This window comes from Melampsora larici-populina (genome assembly GCF_000204055.1).
Source record: "Melampsora larici-populina 98AG31 unplaced genomic scaffold MELLAscaffold_53, whole genome shotgun sequence".
NCBI lineage: Eukaryota > Fungi > Basidiomycota > Pucciniomycetes > Pucciniales > Melampsoraceae > Melampsora > Melampsora laricis-populina.
In genome coordinates this window covers 643,845-663,436 of record NW_006768817.1, presented here as the reverse complement: position 1 = coordinate 663,436, position 19,592 = coordinate 643,845, and the positions used below count along the sequence as shown (strand labels likewise).

Genomic DNA, 19,592 nt, shown 5'->3' with positions numbered 1-19,592 from the left:
CTTGTTTAAAGACTTAAGATACCTCAAGCCTTCCACAAATCCCACAGGATGCAGATCATTACCCAGCTGATGAAATCCCACAGGTCTATCACAGTATCTTACAGACACTATGCAGTCTAAATTTCTATTAAAGCAGGGGGAAAGTGGAAGTTAAAGCAATACTTTTCTTGAATCATGTCATCCCGTAAGTGGCTGATCATATGTGACATAGCGCGCCTAGTTCCAGGTTCTCCCTACTCGCTAAATTGCCACTTCATTACGAAGACGGGCAAACAATTGGAGACTGTATCGGGATTTGACCAGGGTATGAAGGTGAGAGGAAGAGTCCATGCAGAGCTGATGTCTCGTGATCCTCATTCTTGACTTTGAGGTTTGTCGTTTTTGCGGGCCCGTTTCCGTTTGGTTGTATCTGAGGCTTTTTTCGATTTTACATTTCCTGATTTGAGTTGAGTGGAAGCAGCTAATCTTGCAGCTTCCCCAGCGATAGAATCCACTTTCACTTCAGAGGATTTCCCCATCGATGGTTTTTCAGTAGAGAGTAATCGCCTTGCTCGACGTTTTTCTCTTTTTTTCCGTTTACCCTTTGATGAGGTAGATTTTGTTCCAGGTGGTAAAACAGGAGGTGGCCCCGTCAAACTGTCAAGAAGATCCACCACGTCCATCGGATCAGGTGAAAGTAGGGTATGAGGAGGTGGATTGTGGATGAAGTCCCGATATCGCTCTAGCCTGCGGAGATGGGCCTAATGGTGGTGTTTTGTATGGGATTAGTAAGTTGCCTCGAAGAACAGACTTGAAGAGAAACGGTCTGACTTTGCTTTTGAGATGCTGTGTAGCCAAATTATCTGTTTTTAACCGTTTACCGGGGCATATGACGCAGCCACTTAACCCAGCTTCCCCAGCTTCTTCATCATCCGAGCCGGAAGATGCATTTTCGCCCTCTGGTTCTGAACTATCGGGATCCTCGTTATTGTGACCAAGTAGCTTGCTGAGAGAGCATAGCGGATGATCAAGCACGTGCAAAAGAGATTGAGGCACTGCTTGCGGCTCGGAAGTTGACTCAGCATCACTACTGCAGGATTCGGAAGATGATTCGGACGACGAGGAATCGGAGTCTGAGTCTGAGCCGCCGACCGCGAGGACTTCACCGTCACTGAGGGTATGCTTGGTGACTTGGTTTTGAATGTGACGCAACATCTTGATTTACGCAAAACGTTTGTTCAAAAAATCAAAAAAATGAGCCAAGATAATTGCAAGGTGTAAAGATCTGTGACATTCGTCTTTTGATATGTTTTTCATACAAATGTCACTGATTTCCAGAACCCGCTTTCACTATTCATTTGCTCTGGTCATAATTATTGCTCTGCACCTCCACTACATAACACCATGTTATCAGGTGGGTCTACTTCAAAAGCCCATCTCACAGAGGGCTTTGTCTTAGCAGCAAATTACGTTTTTACTATCTTATATATGCAGATTTCCTTTTGAAAAAGAATTCCTATATTAGGACCTCGAGGAGCTTTGGATAGATATAAAGCTAATCATCACACATGAGCCCTACCTTGATAAAGTGCCTCCTCCGAAAGGGGTGAGGGTCCAGTGTGGTTGTGTTAAGGTAGATATGGGTCAAGTACACCGAGATACTCATCCCATGGAAAGGGAAGTGTTGACGAGGTAGAAATTACATGCACAATCGATTCAACTTGACACAAGTCCGGAGACACCCTCTGAGCCACGTCATGGTATACATTCGGATATAAAGTCTTGTGGTCTCATCATCGAGGTTTGTGCTTCTGCGTGATGATACTTCCCCCTTTGACCCGGACCTTTCACGGGGACGGGTCGCGTTGTGGATTCCTCACAATCGATGTTCGCTCGCTGGTGTGTCGATGGACCTTCAAATGAGCTGATCTATCTCGGCTACGACCAAAACGAGATTGCATCTGGAGACCCGGGAAGCGCAAACGACTGAGTGAGAGGCAGCGTGGGACTTGGCTGAGTTTAGAGTGAGGGGAGCCTTTCAAAAAAAATTACTGAGTTCATCGCATGGGTGTTGGAAATGTATACATAGGGTATATCCTACAGAACCGTATGTACATAATTAGCCTTGTATGGCAAAGAACCGACGAGGATAGCTTGTGCATGAGATTGGATATCTGAGATTGTGAGCACAAAAGATCGTGCCGGACGAGGAAATAGGCGCGGACTCGTAGCTCGATCGGCTAAAGAGTCCATTGTTCAATATCTGAGATTGTGAGCACAAAAGATCGTGCCGGACGAGGAAATAGGCGCGGACTCGTAGCTCGATCGGCTAAAGAGTCCATTGTTCAATATATGCGCTGAAATGAATCAAGCAGCAAAACGAAAGCTTGAATACAAAGGGAAGTTCAAATAGTATTTCGAGTAACCGATTGGAGTGCTTTTCGCTGAGCCAAGTCCAATAAGCTTTATATATTGTACCTAATTAGAAAATTAGCAAAGAAGACTTCTTTATTGATGGGTGGTTGCTGACACTGATCCTTTGATAGGATATATGGGTTCGCTGTTAATTGTTGTCGAGTGAGACAGATTCGATTGTGTTCCTTTTTCTTTTTGTCGATATCGATATCAAGATACTCTTTCAGGGATCTCACTTACACTTTGAACCAAAATAGTTCATCTTCATGTGAGTATCATCCATACCCCCCTTATTAACTTTCTCCTGTTGTCATCAAACTCATAAAGTTGGTTTGCTGCTTGAGTGAATCTATAGACTACTGACTGGGCTCTCGATCATCGACATTCATAAAATACCTAAATTACACACCAGTGTATAGATAGTGATTTGAGCTTACTGCTTTATCATGAGTCACATCATCTCACCACCCCTTGGACTTGGTCTGTCGGCTGAATGCTTTGAAAACTGCAACAATGACTGGGGCTCGGATCGCGAGGGACAGCGAGGGACTCTGATGATTTCAAACAATGACCTTCGATCTTCTGATACTTCACGGGATCCGGTATGTTCTATTCATATTGACTCCTGTTTTTCTCACGAAATGTGATCAAGGTGAGAATCTTATAACTCATGCGTTTTTGTCTCCGTTGAAGTTTGGACTCGGTCGATATTCCTTTCCCGTGATCAAAAATCACGACATAATCAGCAATCAAGAAATTCCTCAAGACCGCGTGGAGTGCGAAATTCCATCTCCATCGTAAGTTCTGTCTTTATTTCATTGGCGATTCTCAACGTCCTTGGTATGAGAGTGAGAGCAGTGACCAGCTACTCGCTCCAGTATACACATGCCAAGACTTTCTTTCAGCCGCCCTTTGCTTTCGTCTCTCACTTTCACGCGGTTTATTCTCTTTGTGTGTCTTTGATACTTACGTGAATTATATGACCTCCTTACCCAAATTTTATCACACCATACATCCTTGAAGGAGTACTTTCGAAAATCCGATCGTCCGTCCGTCCGGTTATCAATTTCGGAAGGTTTCCGCCGTATTAGAAGCCAGTGAGGCAAGGAGATTCCAGAGGGATCAAGATTCTGATCGATCATCATCACAGTCAGGCCACTTTCCAATGACAACAATGCGAACCTACAAACCAACACGATATCAAAGGTCTGAACTCATGGAGGCTGGTATTGATGAGGTGGCTTCGTCTTCGCCTGATTCACTTGACAATGCGGAACCCACCCCTTGGGATCCAGCTGAAGTCAACCTTGCTGCATTCCGCTTCGGTGGTCCCAGCTCACCCGCAACAGCACGCCGCCATAGTCACACTCCTATGCGAGTCTCGGTGACACCCGACAGGGAAAACGGATCACCACTAGATTGGTTCAACGTGACTTCCCCGGTTGTCACACCTTCGTCCTGTTCGAGCTCAGACTACTCTTTTCCTTCAGAGGAAGATGTAAACAATACGACGAGGATACCAATCGTTGGGTCAGAGAAACCTTCTGGACATGCTATCAAGACCGATACCAACATCGATTCGTCTGCGATAGCCTGTCCTTCACAATCTACGGACAGCTCACCACCCGAAATACGGGTGACCGCCCACGACGGCGAAAGGCTCAGAAGGTCAAAGAGCTCCAGATCACTCAGGAATCTCGTCACGGGAGCAGAGAAAGATCAGGTTCACGAGCCGCGCCCGAAAACACTATCTTTGACGTATCTACATAAAAAGTCGTTTTTTCGTAATATACTTTTGCGAAGCAAGAGTCACAGGATCAACTCAGCGCCTAAGCCGAGTGAGGATGGAGTCGAGGAATTAGAGACGACTTCATCTTCGCAAATTCCTCTGAAGGGATCGGAATTGAAAGTCCCGTCATGCAAGGAGAAAGACCAAGCGTCCGTACCATTCCTTCATGCTTAAAACGACATCCACTAACTCCATATTGGTCTTTTATCCATTGTTTGCGCCTTTTACAGTCAAGGCGTCTTCAGTCAAGACGACTCTTCCTCCGATCTACGCGCCCCAATTTACAAACCCTCCAAAGCACGACTGTCGGTTTATGGACCAGTCTCCAACTTAATGGGCTCTCTGGCACCCCATAGATCGATGGATCCTGATTCCAAGCCTCCATCGCGCGAGACTTCGGACACGCCCGACAAACCTCTTCGAACCCGTTTCCATGAGCCGCCACAAACGAAAGTGGCGAAAGAAATTAATAACCGCAGGTATGGCCGAGCTGGTATTATGCGTCGCTCCAAAAGCATGGACTTGAAGGCACCCGTGCAAATAGATCAGAACCACCAGTCATCCCTAGCCTCTAGCCAACCAGCTTCATTTGAATCCCATCCGTCTCAGACCAACACACCTACAAAGGCAAGGTCTAGGCTACGATTTTGGCGTCGACCAAAGGATAGTAGTATCAGTTCTGAAGTTTCAACTGGAACTGGAAGTACAAGGAGTGAGATGGGACGAATCTCAGGTCCGATCTCGATCCGTCTCATGACTGATAACGACGTCACCGCTCTCTTCGGACCTTCTGGCGAGGTTACTCCATATCAAAGTCTGCAAAGATCAGAGAGAGCATCAGACTCTTCAGGAAATAATTCACTTGTTGATGAATTGAGAAGTTCTCAATCACCACTGACGGAGCCAGTGCGGTGCGTGTGTCCTTTCATTATCAATGATATAGTGATGATACTCACATCAGAATCTCCCTGATATTGATTCATTCGCCAGGTATAACACACCTACGCCGATCAATCTATCAGCACGCGACAATCAAACTAAAGAACAGCAGCAGAGTTTCGCCACTTCGCAATCTATGTACCCAGTTGATCGTATTGGGTACACATACTTCTCTATAATTGCTCATAATGTTAATCATCACATATATACAAGATACTGATCATTTTCGTGTTTTTTATATAGGAGCATACCAAGAGCTCGCCGCCGGCCTTCTTCTGTACAACTTGCGAGTTCTTATTCAACCTTGGCAAAGCCACCTCGGCCCCCCAGATTACGACCTGTAAGTCAAGATGAGATTAGAAGCTGATGAATCGTATGACTTCTTCCTTCATCCTTTGATTGATATTTTCTTCAATCCGTAGATTATGGCTTCAGGACTCAACTAGTAAGAGGCAAGCGCGTTGTAGCTTTCATCTTGAGATGGACAAGCAACTGGTATCAAACCTAGGAAGTGCTTGAACTTTGGCAGTTTTTTTCCGAATTCGATTTATTGGCTCTCGAAGTAGCTAAACTGTGGCTTTAGTCATTAACGGGAATACTCTCCAAATATGAGTTGTCAATCAGGTCAAGAAGGCTTCTTTGTTAAATAACCTAATCCCATTCAAAACATTCTTTGTTTATAATCAGTTTAATAATCATTCCATTTATATCAATTTCAAAATTTTCATACCTTCTTTTTGCCATCTCTCACAAATTTGTCTATCTTGACCACTCATCATTCATATCAAGAAGAGCTTAAACTTTGGCAGTTTTTCGGAATTGATGTACTGGCTCTTGAAGTAGCTGAACTGTGCGTCTGGTCATTAACGGGAATACTATCCAAATATGCGTTGTTAATCAGGTCAAGAAGGCTTCTTTGTTTGATAATCTAATCCCATTCAGAACATTCTTTGTTTATAATCAGTTTAATAATCATTCCATTTATATCAACCTTCAAAATTTTAATACCTTCTTTTCGCTATTTCTTGAAACTTTGTCTATCTTGACCACTCATAATTCATGTTAAGAACGGCTTAAACTTTGGAAGTCTTTTGAAATGTGATTTATTGCCTCTTCAAGTAGCTGAACTGTGGCATTGGTGATCAACAGGAATACTATCCAAATGTGTTGTTAATCAGGTCAAGAAGGCTTCTTTGTTGAATAATTTAAACACATTCAGAACATCCTATGTTTATAATCAGTTTAATAATCATTCCTTTTATATCATGTATTGTGCATGTTTAAATTGCAACTTCAAAGTGGATGCCACAATTTTTGATCACCTTGTCAGGGGTTTGACTCTCCTACAATGCACACATCATGGGTTTGTGAGATTCTTCAAGAAACCTTGAGCTTGTGGTTCTATGTTTACCACATCTTTCATCCATTTGCAAATAGTGGGTTTCAAGCTAAGAACTTTACAGTATTTTACAGTCCAGCAAGTTGTCCGTTGTTGCAAAATATACCGTAAATTTAAAAAAATTGGGACACCTAAAAAGGTCCCCCAAATGCTGTTGACTGTATATTTGCAGAAAAAACACACCATAAAATTCAAAAAACTTTTCTGTTTTTTAAAAAGTTTCACAAAAGTTCTCTGACTTTAAACCCCCTAATATGAATGGGTGGCTATTTTGCCAGTTAAATATGACCCGTCAGTCAGGACTTCTACTTGGCACATACTGGCACTTGCGTTACATATCCTTTGCCTTGATAGGCTTGGTGATGATGGAGTTTTGCTGTGTAAAAATATCAAAGATGCACTTGGGGTTAGTCACTGAACATTTTTCTGATGTCAGCTTGAGATTTACTCGACCTGAACCCTGGTAGGAATCACGAGTTAGTGATTTAGTAGGGTGCTATAGCTTTAATCACGTAAGAGTGATAGAGAACAAAAAAGCACCTGTTGGAAGGTGGCAAGTGAAATAAGACAAATGTTTGAGTAAGATTATTATGAGCAAACCATCAATAGTAAGTAGTAAAGTATGAAGAGAAACATAAAGCAGCTAGCGGACCTGGTAGGAATCACAAGTTAGTGATTTAGTAGAGCGCTACAGCTATAATCACGTAATAGTGATAGAGATAGAAAAATCACCTGCTGGAAGGTGGCAAGTGAAAGAAGACAAATGTTTGGGTGAGGAAACAATGGTGAACACACTCAACAGCTTCTTTTATAGTAATCTGACTCTAGACATAGGTTAAAAATCTCTATATATAATTGTGACTTTCACATGCCGCATTGGGATCAGGGCACTTCAAGTTTGAAAACACACTAAAACATAACTGTGCCTACATCAAGATGCTACTGGGAATCCTTCAAATCTTGAAAAACTCTGAGAAAGCTCTACCTGATGACCACATATATACCCAAACAAAAGTTGGAATTTTAGAATTTCACAGAGCATGCAGATCAAAAGACTTATAATTCTACAACATCTTTGGTTAACTTGAACTGACCTGTTACTTTAGCTGATAAGTTGTTATGAGGCATGAAACAAAATGAACAAAGCAACAAAATGAAATAAACAAGAATGCTCAATGCGGATAAGTTATCAGGATTAGTATGGTTACTGGTGTAAGAGAAAAGAAAGAAACTTGATTTCAATACCTTGGAGTTAGAAGAGACTGAGTGGGGTAGTGGCTTGGCTATAAAATGCCTTGGATTCAATCACCAACACTTCTCATCATCCTATCCTAACTCATTCTACATATCCTCCATTTATATCATAGCCGTATATACATTTGATTTGAGGTCATTATATTTTGCTCTGTACTAAAATATTTTTTAAGCAAACAATCATTTTTCAACCTTTTTCAGCACCAAGATGATGTCTTATATCTCAAAAACCAAAACAAATGAGTGGAAGTGGAAGTGGAAGTGGAAGGGAAAAGAGGTGGTATGAGTGAGGTATGGGAAGAAGTCAAAAATTGGACAAGGACCCTTCTTACGTACCAAAGTACTTCTGATTATTTAGGAATGTAATCACCAAAAAGGAGTTTGTAATAAAACCACATTATTGGGAGATTATTGTCCAAATAATCTGGTACAATAATCTCTCAATTTGGGCTACCAAACACATTATTTTCATGTGATTATGCAAAGACCACAGTAAAATAATTGCTACCAAACGGGGCCTAAATGTAATCATTTTTCACCTTGAAGAAACACCGTTTATTTGCAGCATAAAGAAGAAACCAAATCATATTATTTTTTTACACAAATCATATCTAAGACTAAGCCTAGGTATACAACACTTTGCAATGAAGTTATAACCATACATGTAACTAAAAGAGAGAGAAACAAAAAAACGCCAATTCTTAAAAGTGCAATCCGCCAAAATAATTCACTCAAACTATTTGTGTCATAGAGAAAGAGAGAAACGAAAAACCCCAAATGATGATAAACTTTGTCCAACAAAAAGATAAATCATTCAAACCGTTTGTAATGTTTTTCCTTTCCCATCATCTTCACTACTAGGAGTAGTAGTAGAAGCACGTCTAACCTCATCAAACCTTTTCCAAGCCTCATTTCCTTCTTCTTCCTCTCTTCCCAATTCCAATTCCAACCCAAACCTCTTCTTCTTGTTCTTGTTCTTCACTCGATCATTTTCCAATCTCTTTCTAATCTGACTTTTTCCTAACCGATTCTCATCCCAGTTCAAACCATCATCTTTCCTTTCAGCCGCCCGAATCATTTCCCAAACTTTGTTTCCAAACATATGTTCTTCTCCATGTTCTCGTTTCCAACGAGGCTTACGTATCGATTCCCAAATCCTTTTGACTTCATCTTGATCACTCGAAGCTTGAGCTTCAAGCCATTCTAAATTTTCACTTCTATGTTCATTAACCTTAATCGAATCAGCAGATTTAAAAAGCTCATCCAAAACCCCCAAAGGTTTTTGAACGTCTCCTAATCCTTCTGGTAAACGTTTTAAAAGTGTTTCTATATCAAGTGATTCACCTGGTGGGATAGGATTCGGATTCGAAGGTGTTACACAACTCAAATCGACTTCTTTCCTTAAGACATGATCCACATCCACAGCCGAAAACCAAGCACAACTCTAAAAAAGATTCCAGAAACCGAATGATCGAAAAAGACAATCAGTCATCTGTCTTCAAGACCTTCAATCATCAAAACAAAATCCACTCAACTTGTGGTAAATCATCCATCTCCAACTTGAATGCAAATTGGCATCTAGTCCACAAATTCGCAATTTGTAAAGCAAGTCCTGTTCGATACCTATCTTCCCAAACCGACAAATATCTAATCTCATCATGAACCGAAATCATATACCTAGCTTGAATCCCATACCGATCTATTAAATAATCCATAGCCACAATCAATAAATGAAGATAATCGACTCCAGAACTTTGAACTGCCCAATTCACTCGACTAGTCATAAAATCAGGTCCACCATCGATGCCTACAGACTTAGTAGGTAAATGTGCTTTTCTCAAAGCTCTTGTGATTCCACATCCTAAGGCAGGTGTCTTAGGTTCATCATCCAAAGCGATCTCTTCTAATTTATTAAACAAAAAACTTTCAGTTCCTCCGTACCAAAACCTTCTTTCAAAGATTTCACTTCGATAGTTTTTAAGTCCTTTAGTCGATCTATACAATTTCTTGGCTAATTGATTGGCTTCTTCTTTAGATGTTTTAGGATCAGCTTTCATTAAAAGTTGAATGGCATGTGTCACTCCTGCACCATAGATTCGTGAATAATTAAACACCTTGGCTTCATTTCTTGAGATTCCCAAGATAGTAGCCGTCTTGGAATGTAAATCGGTCCCTGCACTCTTAGTCCCTTCTAATGTCATCCATCCAATGGCTGTAGCACCATGCATCCCAAATTGTGCATCTCCCATCACGCTACTGATCCATAATTCTTCTGAATCTACATCAGCTCCGACAATAGCATAGCCAGGTGGGGCTCGGACCATTGATTTTAGCTCGGTGCCAATCTTGTTCTTTTTAGCATTAGCAGCCGCTAACCAAGTTTTCTCCGTTGCCCGTCGCGTCACTGTACCCATCACCGTCACTTGAGGTAGTATGATACCCTGCTTACGTTTCTCCGGTTCCAGTCGTTCCAAACTTGTAGGAGACATTTGAGTCCCCAACTCGATCTTCTTTTTACTTTCTTCAGGCCTCCAAACTACCATCTGAGTCTTGATCCTTTGAGATGCATTAAGCCAATAACTACACTGCATATTCATCGACACAGCCTCCCGCGCACTATCAGTCAAAGCATCACCATCAGATTCTTCGAATAGCCGACTAGGATCAGTACTGATCGTATCGCTAAAAAACCCCGAAGTAGGTAAATCATCTTTTTTAAATGGTGTAGCTTGTAAAACTCCATTCTCAAAGGCAAGATCAAATGATTTTCCCAATGGACTACCTACATTCTCTTCATCTCCACTAGGATGAGGTAATTTGAAATAAACTGCATCAGATTGATCTCCTACAAATCTCGGATCAAGTTCACAACTAAAGACTAATGGACATCTCGATAAGTAAGGTTCGATGAGTTGATCTAAGGGGATTCGAAATGTCCATCCATGTTGTCTAGATCTATATAAAGGAAATCCTAAGAAACTGAGACGAAGTAATAATGGAGTGATTTGACTTTTGGTAGTCAAACTGATCTTTTCTACTCCTCCGCGTGTCAAAAGCCAATACCAATGAGGCCAGACTTTATCTTCTTCGGGTATATTGTTCTGTAATGAAGTTTTGGAAAAAGACTTGGTTGATTTAGTGCTTTGCTCGGAAGTAGGTTGTCCATCATAGTGGTTTTCAGGTTGGACTTCTGTCGAGCGTTTACGAGATTCATCTTCGACCGGACTCCAATCTAGTTGTCTGAGCCAAGGGTCAGAAAGGATCGCATCTGGGCTTAATTCCTTGGCCTCATGTGCCAATGATACCAACTTCTCATAAACATCCCGGACGAAAGGAGTATTCGAATCTTTCGCATTTTTAGGTATCTGGCACGCTACTGCTGCTTCGGGGTAAGGTGAACTGAGGACTCCTGTTGAAAATAATTTACCGGCTTTCTTGCTCAAAAGTGTCCGTACTTTGGTCTTTTTTGTAGACGATGATGACGAAGAAGGGATATGATACAATCGTTCTTGGCGTTCAGGAGAGATGAATGATGGTAATTCATGAACACTGATCTCTTCGGCCTCTCCTGAAAAGGGGGTGTCAGTTGTCATGAACATCCAGCCATGTTTGCGGGAAAAGATAACTGGATGACCATGATAGGTGACTCGGAAGAGAATCGCGGCTAGTGGGGTGTCATGAGCCAGTTGAAGTTGACCACTATCATTGGAGTCGCGTAAGTCTGCAAACCAGGCAGGTAACGTAGGTTTGTCATCACGTAGAACGGGTTTCGTCGGATCTTCTGGAAAGGCTGGGATAGGAGTGAGATCACTAGAAATACTGGATGACTGGAGCGCTTCAGAACGAGATTTAAGTTCAGTCCAGCGAGCTTTTTTAGGATTCCAATCAAGTTGTTTGAGCCAATGATCATCTTCATATATCATTCGACCAGTCGCTGGATTCCTTGCAAACATCAATTTACGTGTGGCTTCAGCCAATTTCAAAAGACTCGTCTTGACACCTGAAGATTTATGAGCATAGGTAGATTCAGCACGTTCTAAAAACCTTTCCCACGTCTCATCCACAGGTAAGAATGGATTACCCATATGTAACATTCCAGCAAAACTAACAGGATGAGGACATTGTTCTAAAAAGATTGGAAGTAGTTTACTAAAGACAGCATGAGTGGCTGAGACGTCAACTGAACAATAATCAAGAAGCTGTGAGAGATGAGCTACGATTTGAGGACGGTCCCAAGATAAGAATGCGTTTCTGGTGGATTTATCAAGTTGGATGCCACAATGAAGTCGAGCTACTTGGTCAAGAGAGTTCATTGATGAAACATCAGTCCAAGAAGTGCCGTGGGCTTGAGTTTCCGGGGTTTGTGCGAGTGTTGATTGCTTGGAGCCGAGAGATGGATTCAATTGATCCTCAGCGGTCGAGGGCGGTATATCCGAGCCATCAGGTGTGGCTTCTTTCTTTGATCGTTGTGAGATGACAAAAGCCGGTCTTTGAGGGTTTGAGAGACCATATGTGGCAATATGAAGACTCATAGTATCCATGAAACGAGTCGTAGAGCGTTCAAGTGAATGTTCATCACTAATCCTAGCCCGATCAAAGCCTACATGATGACCAATGATCAACCTAGGTTGTTGTCCGGATGGCATTGGAATCAATTGATCAGGTTGATCAGATTGAGAAAGAAGCCAAGGAGATAACCAGCTAAACCAATTCGTCCTAGTCACGGCTGTAGCCATGATGGCATAGTGAGTATGAGAAGGTAAAGTTTCGACATCAAAGACTAGTGCATCATGATGAATCGGAGGATATTCTATACTCTCAAAAGAACCATCTGAATGATAAATTGTCCAACCCGGTTGATGTGCCCAATTAGTAGGAGCCGATGGTAATTGGATTTGAGTGAAACGTTTTGAAATCGAAAGATACGGTTCAGATCGATCATGACCTAGTTTTTGAAAATGATCATCAATCGTTTCACCCTGAAGAGTAGGTAAAAGAAATGATGGAGCTGGTAAAGCAGGAGAGATGGCGGATGCTAAGCCATGACGATTCAAATGAGATTGTGATAGTTTGATAGCTCTTGGATCAGGTGATCGAAATGAATGGATTGGAAAGACTTGTTTATGAATTGGTCTTGGTAAGAGTTGAACACCGACTGGGTTTCGAATAACTGGAAGAAAAATAGATGGTGATGAGTTTGGTGTTTGTAATAGCCAATTCACTCTTCACTCACTTGTGTCATCTTTAAGATCGAGATTTGAAAGAGTAGTATAAGTTCGTAGAGAAGACCTCCAATCTAGAATGAAGCATCAAGAATAGTTAGTTGATTGCTGACTGGAAATGAGAATGATAACATACATTGAGAATGTGATGATAGATTGAATTGATATGATTTGATAAACTTTGACATTCGTTGGTTTCATTGGGATCTCTTTCTCTTCTCTGATCACTTTGACTGTAAATATGTTTTGGTTAGTCAGAAAGTATTTGAAACCTAACCTCAACTTAAGATCTCAGTCTGGATTTTTTTAAATTTTTAAATTTTCAATCGAAGCCAATCTCAAACTTTTCTTCAAACCTTCACTTTTCATTCAACTTCAACTTCAACACCAACACCAACAACCAACAATCATGCAAAGAACAATGTAAGTCAGATCAAACTTATCATCAAAATCAAAATTAAATCTCACTAATATCTCATCCTTCGATACTTTTCATCACCAGAAAACCCAAGAATGCTAGATCTAAAAGAGCACTTCAAGCCAGAGAACCTAAATTAATAGAAGATTCCAAAACCTCAATCTTTATCAAATCAACCCAAACCTCTGAAAAAGTTAGAATAGCTCTAAGTGAATTACATCAATTAAGATCATCATCTGATTCGATTCAATTTAGTAAACGAAATGTGATCCATCCATTCGAAGATGCTTCTTCATTACAATTCTGGTCAGTTAAGAATGATGCAAGTTTGTTTGTCATTGGTAGTGATAGTAAGAAAAGACCGGATAATTTGAGTTTTGTTAGGATGTTTGATCATCAGGTTTTAGATATGATTGAATTAGGTATTGAAGGAGCTGTTTCATTAAAAGATATCAAAGGTCCAAAAGCTTCACCTGGTCTGGTGCCTCTCTTACACTTTGCTGGAACGTTATGGGATACAGATGAAAGGTTAAAGATGCTCAAGTCGATGTTTTTGGATTTCTTTCATGGTCAACAACTTAATTCGATTGATCTGGTCAATGGTCTTCAATATGTGATTTCGATCAGTATAGGACAAATCGATCAAGAAGGTAGTTCAACGTCTCTTTTAGGAAACCACAACAAGACCTCAACGACTATGACACCTAATCTTGATCCACAAGAACCATCTCAACCTGCACCTGTCTCACTCGTTCATCCCGATCGACAAACTCTTCTGAATAACAATCCATTACCATTGATTCATTTTCGAACTCATCTAGTTCAACTCTTTAAATCAGGACAACGAGAACCAAGAGTAGAGTTATCACCACATGGTCCTTCGTTTGATTTCAGACTACGAAGAACTCAAATGCCATCGGAAGAATTATTAAAACTAGCTCTCAAACGACAAGTGATCAAGAAACCAGCTGATAAGGTTACCAAGGTTAAAGGTAATAAGAATGTAGATATTGATGAGATGGGTGATAAGGTTGGAAAGATTCATGTGGGTAAACAACCATTAGATAAACTTCAGAGTAGGAAGATGAAAGGTCTCAAGGTCGATAAACGATCGAGTGTAGAGAAAGGTGATGGTTCAGATGAAGATGGTGGTGAAGAAGAATTTACAAAGGAAGATCAAGAACTTGAAATGGGTGCCGTCACGGAACTTGAAGCTTCAGGTGCTTCACTCAAACGTACGAGATCGTGAATCGGTTGAACTTCATCAGGTATGTGTTCTCCTCAAACCACGATTGTCCTATCTCTATAGTGAACTCATTCTTTCTTTGGATTTTGAAGCAGAACAGAGCCTATCCTCTTCACACTTTACGCAAAAAGTTATTCCGTTGTTTCATGGACTGAATATAATACTATGATCTTTCGCGCCTTTTTCCCTATATCGACTTATACCCAGGCTCCTATGCCGCTAAAACTTACCTCCTCCTGACCGCACTGATATTTTTCACAAATTTATCGGGTTGTGTAAGTCTGGGATGCTATAAATGAGAAATTTGTATTTTTGAACATTATGGATTCCAAGATTTAATGACCTATATGCGAAAAGAGTTATGCATGAGATTGGTTTGATGAACTAAAAGGTTTTGATAAGGGGTTGATTCAGTGTTGAAACGCTCTGAGATTCAATAAAGTTATATACTTCCAAGAGATCAATTTTTAATTTGATGGCTCATATGAAGAATGTGTAGGAATCGCCAATCTTTGAGCATCCTTGGATCTTTCGATTTCTCGAGCTAAAAGGCTGAGATGGCTGAAAGGCTACCTAATTGTAACATCTTACGAGCTTCAAACATTCATGACGACCTTGAGTAAGAATGTTGTGATGTATGTGAGATGCTTGGAGTCTACTCGGAATGCTGCTGTTTAGTCACTTTTTTGACCCTTGAAATTTGAGACGGGAGCCAACATTCTCACACAGGCCTTTCAAAACATTTTGGTTCAAAAAGGAGTTATCACTCAAAGGTAATTCCTCCTACAAAGATTACTTCTAGGTCCTTTGTACATCATCCTCCATCAATTCCAGCGTCAGATGAAATGTGGTATTGTAAAGGGAGTTTTCCTATTCAGATTCCTCTGCTATGGCTGTGATGTTGCCTTCTTTGAGATGACACGATGGTATACAAGAAAACTTGAAGAAAACCAGTTGCAAAAAAAGCTCAACATTGAAGAGATTTTGTGGACCAGGTGATTCATATGCTGTGATACAAGGTTTGATATCACCCAAATGACCACTCATTACGCATACATCCATGTGTGTTTGATATCTATGCTAGAAAAATGTGGTAAGAAACCTCAAAGTTTGTCATTTTGTTCTTTTTTATATCAGAATGTTCAAATTGAGCTCTAAAGAGTAATTGGTAACGTACAGGAAAAAGATTAGCTATATCCCTCTATACAAATCAATCAATTTTTCTTGGTGCCAATGTTTTGTTCCATCAAATGTGTTAATTGTTCATAAATTCAAAACTCGGTAAACGAGAAACATCAGTACTATAAAATAATAAATATGCACCAGGATCCTGCCTCATATGAGTTTCATGTACTCGTTCAACTTTATGATCATTAAACAAATACCATCGTCCATCAATCCCCTTAACATAACTATAATAATGTCCACAATTAGTGTTCAAGCCAGCATGACAAACCACAGCTTGAAGTTGGTGAAGACTCTCGACACCATTTGAGGTAGAGATTAATTTCAGAGTAGTAGAAAGATCAATTTGAGTATGTATCTTTCCTCCGTAAGTTGAGAACCTGTGAAGGTTAGCCATCAGTATCCTTGGAGCTGAAAGTAACTCGGTCCTACTATGTGCTTCTTGTGGACCATCACACTCTTCACAGTGATATTCGTCAAGGATTTCTTCTGATACCATACCATTAATAGATTGTTCGACTGTAACAGATGATAAGGAAACACTGAATCCCAAACGCAAAAGAAAAAAATTAGCACACTTTTGAAGATGATTCTACATACCTGAGACTAGGAAACGTTTTTACTTACCCTACGTTTTGAAAGGAGTCCACTGCGGTCGTACCTGTATTACAACCCGAACAAATCGTAGCACGGATCAAGCTACCTTCAAAAAGTTGTGACACCAAAGTTTTCTTGCACTCAGCATCGGTAAATTGACCAAATGAATTTGCATCAAGTCCGAGCTCAGCATTCTGTAGCGCATTGAAAACTAAACTGAGAAATTCGTGTGCGTCTTCTTGCATTCCTGGAGTTAGAGATGGTGCGTAATCTAGAAGAAAACATATATATATTAGCTAAGGGATAACACGATTTGAAAGAATTGTAAAGTATCTTTACCTGCTAAGTGACTCGTGAAAACTTTTGGGACTTTGCGACGTGATGATCTGATGGATTGGTATCGAGAAATTACTAAAGATTGTAACGCACATATTGCGCACCACTTTGAAGATAATCGAAGGGGACCTGAAGAAATGTAGACAATAGAATTAGCTGAGATCCATGAATCAAATATCTTGAATTTGATCAATGATCACCAGGGACTTACAAGACGAGGGCGTGTGATAGAGGTCACTGAGATTCACTGCAAGAAGGGGTAAATGTACTAGAGCTTGTAAGATTGCATTGATATAGCAAGAGTTTCCTACATTGACAAAACCTTTTCCGATGGGACGAGGGAACCTTTGTTTGTGTGTGTTTTGACGAGCTTGACGTCTTCTGATGCGAGCGTTTCGAAAAAGCTTTCTAGCAGCTTTTCTAACTTCGTAAGAACGGATGGCCGGCATCGTTAATTGGCTTGTGATTTTATTCCTTGGTAAAGATTCGGAATTCAAATTGTTGTAGAGGTAAGTTGAGACGTAGATGTAATTTGGGTTTAAGTTTGTGCTTTTTTGCTTGTTGTGATGAAGGAAATCTTGAGATGAAAGGTTTGATTTATAAATTGACCAAAAGTCGAATAATCTCTCAACTTCAAAGGCGACTTCTTTTATGATTTACTTTTCATCGAGGTGTATTCGAAGATCAGAAAGAGTTGTCAATCCACATTCATTCAAAGATAACTCACTCTAAAATGCCTCACACAAGGCAGGAAGTTTTCTGACATCCTGTGTGGACAAGTCAAACGTAAGTCCAGCTCTGGCGGAGGTGTGTGTTCAAGGAGATGCCCTTTTTGGATCCATGGGAATAGTCGAGAATTACAAAAGCTTGAATAGCTGTGTGATTCATGAGCAAAAGTTGGTCATCCCAGACTTTTAAAGATAATGGAAAGACTACGATTGATTATACGGAGTGTGTATGTGGTGAAAAATGCAGTCAACCAACCAGTGAAAGTTTTCAAATAAATGATTTTGCTCTTGCTCGTGCCAGGGTCCAAGAAAACAAAATACCAGGAAGAAGCTATCTCTACGGTCTTCTGTGTCAATTTTTTCAGTGAAATATGGTGTAATCGATGCGTTACAAGGTGTGCAGAAATTCAAAGCTCGGTAAACGCGAAACATCAGTGGTATAAAACAGTAAATATGAACCCGGATCCTGCTTCATCTGATCTTCTTCAACACGTGTAGTTTTATGATCATTCAATAAATACCATCGTCCATTGAAACCCTTGACATATGTATAATAATGTCCATTGTGAGTAGACATCCCAGTATGACAAACAACGGCTTGTAATTGGTATAGAGCTTCTGCACCATTTGAAGTTGAAATTAACTTCAGAGTAGTAGAAAGATCAATATGATCATGTACCTTTTCGCCGTAAGCGGAAAACCTGTGGAGGTTAGCAATCAGCACCCGAGGAGCTGAAAGCAATTCTGTGCGTCTATATGCTTCTTGTCTATTATTACATTCCTCGCAGTGATAGTGGTCAATGGTTTCTTCTGACACCATTCCATTAATTGATTCTTCAACGGTAAGAGATGACAAGGAAACGCTGAAGATCGTGGCAAAAAGTCAGCATACTTGTACACATATTTTCACGATAGTTCATCAATCTGCGAGACGTTTCACTGACCCTACGTTTTGAAAGGGTTCCGTCATAGCGCGACCAGAACCGCAAACAGAACATATGATACCGCGTATCAAGGTGCCTTCAAAAAGCTGTGAGACGAGGGTTTTGTCACGTTGAGCCTCAGTAGACTTGCCAAAAGAAATTGCATCAAGCCCGAGCTCAGCATTCTGAAGCGCACTCAAAACTAGACTAAGGAATTCATGCGCATCTTCTTGCATGCCTGGGGTCAGAGATGATGCGTATTCTGAATAAAAACATAGGGTTAGCTCAACAATCATTGAAACAAATATAAGATCTCTGACCTGGTAAATGACTCGTAAAAACAGTTGGGACCTTGCGACGAGATGTCCCGAAAGATTGATACCGGGAAATGACTAAAGACTGCAACGCACACATTGCACACCACTTGGAAGATAATCGCAGGGCACCTGGAACAACATAGAAAAGGTGTTAGCTGATATCGAGACTTTTGTGTGAAAATTGTGAAATGAATTTGATGGATCAGCCTCAGACACTTACAAGACGAGGGCTCGTGATAAATATCACTGATATCTACTGCCAAGGGTGACAAATGCACTAGAGCTTGTAAAATTGCATTGATGTAGCAAGAATTCCCTACGTTCACAAATCCCTTTCCGATCACGCGAGGGTGAAGTCGTCCTCGTTGCGTCTTTTTACGGGATTCAAACTTTCGGATACGAGCGTTTCGAATCAACTTTCTAGCGGCTTTCCTAACTTCATGTGTGCGAATGGCTGGCATATATTTATCTAACACGGCGGTTTGGTTTTCGGGAAAGCTTAAATTTGAGGTCGGAGAGCTAACTTTAGAGGTGGAGGTAGTTCGGGCTCCTGTTCGCGCTTTCTTTCTTGCTGCGACAAGGGGAGATGAAAGTGTCGATATATGTCTTGACAGAAGTTCAAGTTTCCTTTTCGACGTGGCCTTCAAGTTGCCAATCCACATTCTTTTAAAGCTGAGTCAGTAATCATACCTCACGCAAGCCCGTGTAGAAGTTTTTTTGCACATCTTACGTGGAAAATCGACAAGGCAATCCTACTCAAGCTCAGCCCTGGCAGTCACCCCTGGCGGAGGCGAGTGTTGGAGACGCCATGCCCTTTTTGGATCCATGACCTTTGGTGCATCACT

At 40.8% G+C, this 19,592-nt stretch overlaps 5 protein-coding genes across 5 annotated transcripts; 2 read left to right on the top strand and 3 right to left on the bottom strand.

The window, feature by feature from the left end:
- Positions 1-353: 353 nt before the first annotated feature.
- On the bottom strand, positions 354-1,194 carry MELLADRAFT_111461 (uncharacterized protein; the record flags this gene model as incomplete). Its single annotated transcript, XM_007415732.1, has 2 exons — positions 354-740; positions 811-1,194. The coding sequence occupies 2 exons, from the start codon at positions 1,192-1,194 to the stop codon at positions 354-356; spliced, it is 771 nt and encodes a 256-aa protein (XP_007415794.1).
- Positions 1,195-3,568: 2,374 nt separating this feature from the next.
- Positions 3,569-5,568, top strand: MELLADRAFT_111460 (uncharacterized protein; the record flags this gene model as incomplete). Its single annotated transcript, XM_007415736.1, has 5 exons — positions 3,569-4,332; positions 4,414-5,094; positions 5,174-5,281; positions 5,366-5,462; positions 5,545-5,568. 5 exons carry the CDS (start codon positions 3,569-3,571, stop codon positions 5,566-5,568), a joined length of 1,674 nt encoding a protein of 557 aa, XP_007415798.1.
- A 3,021-nt stretch (positions 5,569-8,589) lies between these two features.
- Positions 8,590-12,937, bottom strand: MELLADRAFT_39474 (uncharacterized protein; the record flags this gene model as incomplete). The annotated part of the gene is made up of 5 exons (XM_007415731.1): positions 8,590-9,219; positions 9,311-10,391; positions 10,467-10,809; positions 11,476-11,556; positions 11,620-12,937. Coding segments are annotated over 5 exons (3,453 nt in total), but the record flags the coding sequence as incomplete, so codon positions are not given.
- A 469-nt stretch (positions 12,938-13,406) lies between these two features.
- Positions 13,407-14,664, top strand: MELLADRAFT_67470 (uncharacterized protein; the record flags this gene model as incomplete). Its single annotated transcript, XM_007415737.1, has 2 exons — positions 13,407-13,420; positions 13,500-14,664. The coding sequence occupies 2 exons, from the start codon at positions 13,407-13,409 to the stop codon at positions 14,662-14,664; spliced, it is 1,179 nt and encodes a 392-aa protein (XP_007415799.1).
- A 1,252-nt stretch (positions 14,665-15,916) lies between these two features.
- On the bottom strand, positions 15,917-19,409 carry MELLADRAFT_123845 (ubiquitin-specific protease; the record flags this gene model as incomplete). Its single annotated transcript, XM_007415730.1, has 8 exons — positions 15,917-16,388; positions 16,474-16,714; positions 16,783-16,908; positions 16,991-17,199; positions 17,900-18,370; positions 18,452-18,692; positions 18,751-18,876; positions 18,968-19,409. The coding sequence occupies 8 exons, from the start codon at positions 19,407-19,409 to the stop codon at positions 15,917-15,919; spliced, it is 2,328 nt and encodes a 775-aa protein (XP_007415792.1).
- Positions 19,410-19,592: the final 183 nt, after the last annotated feature.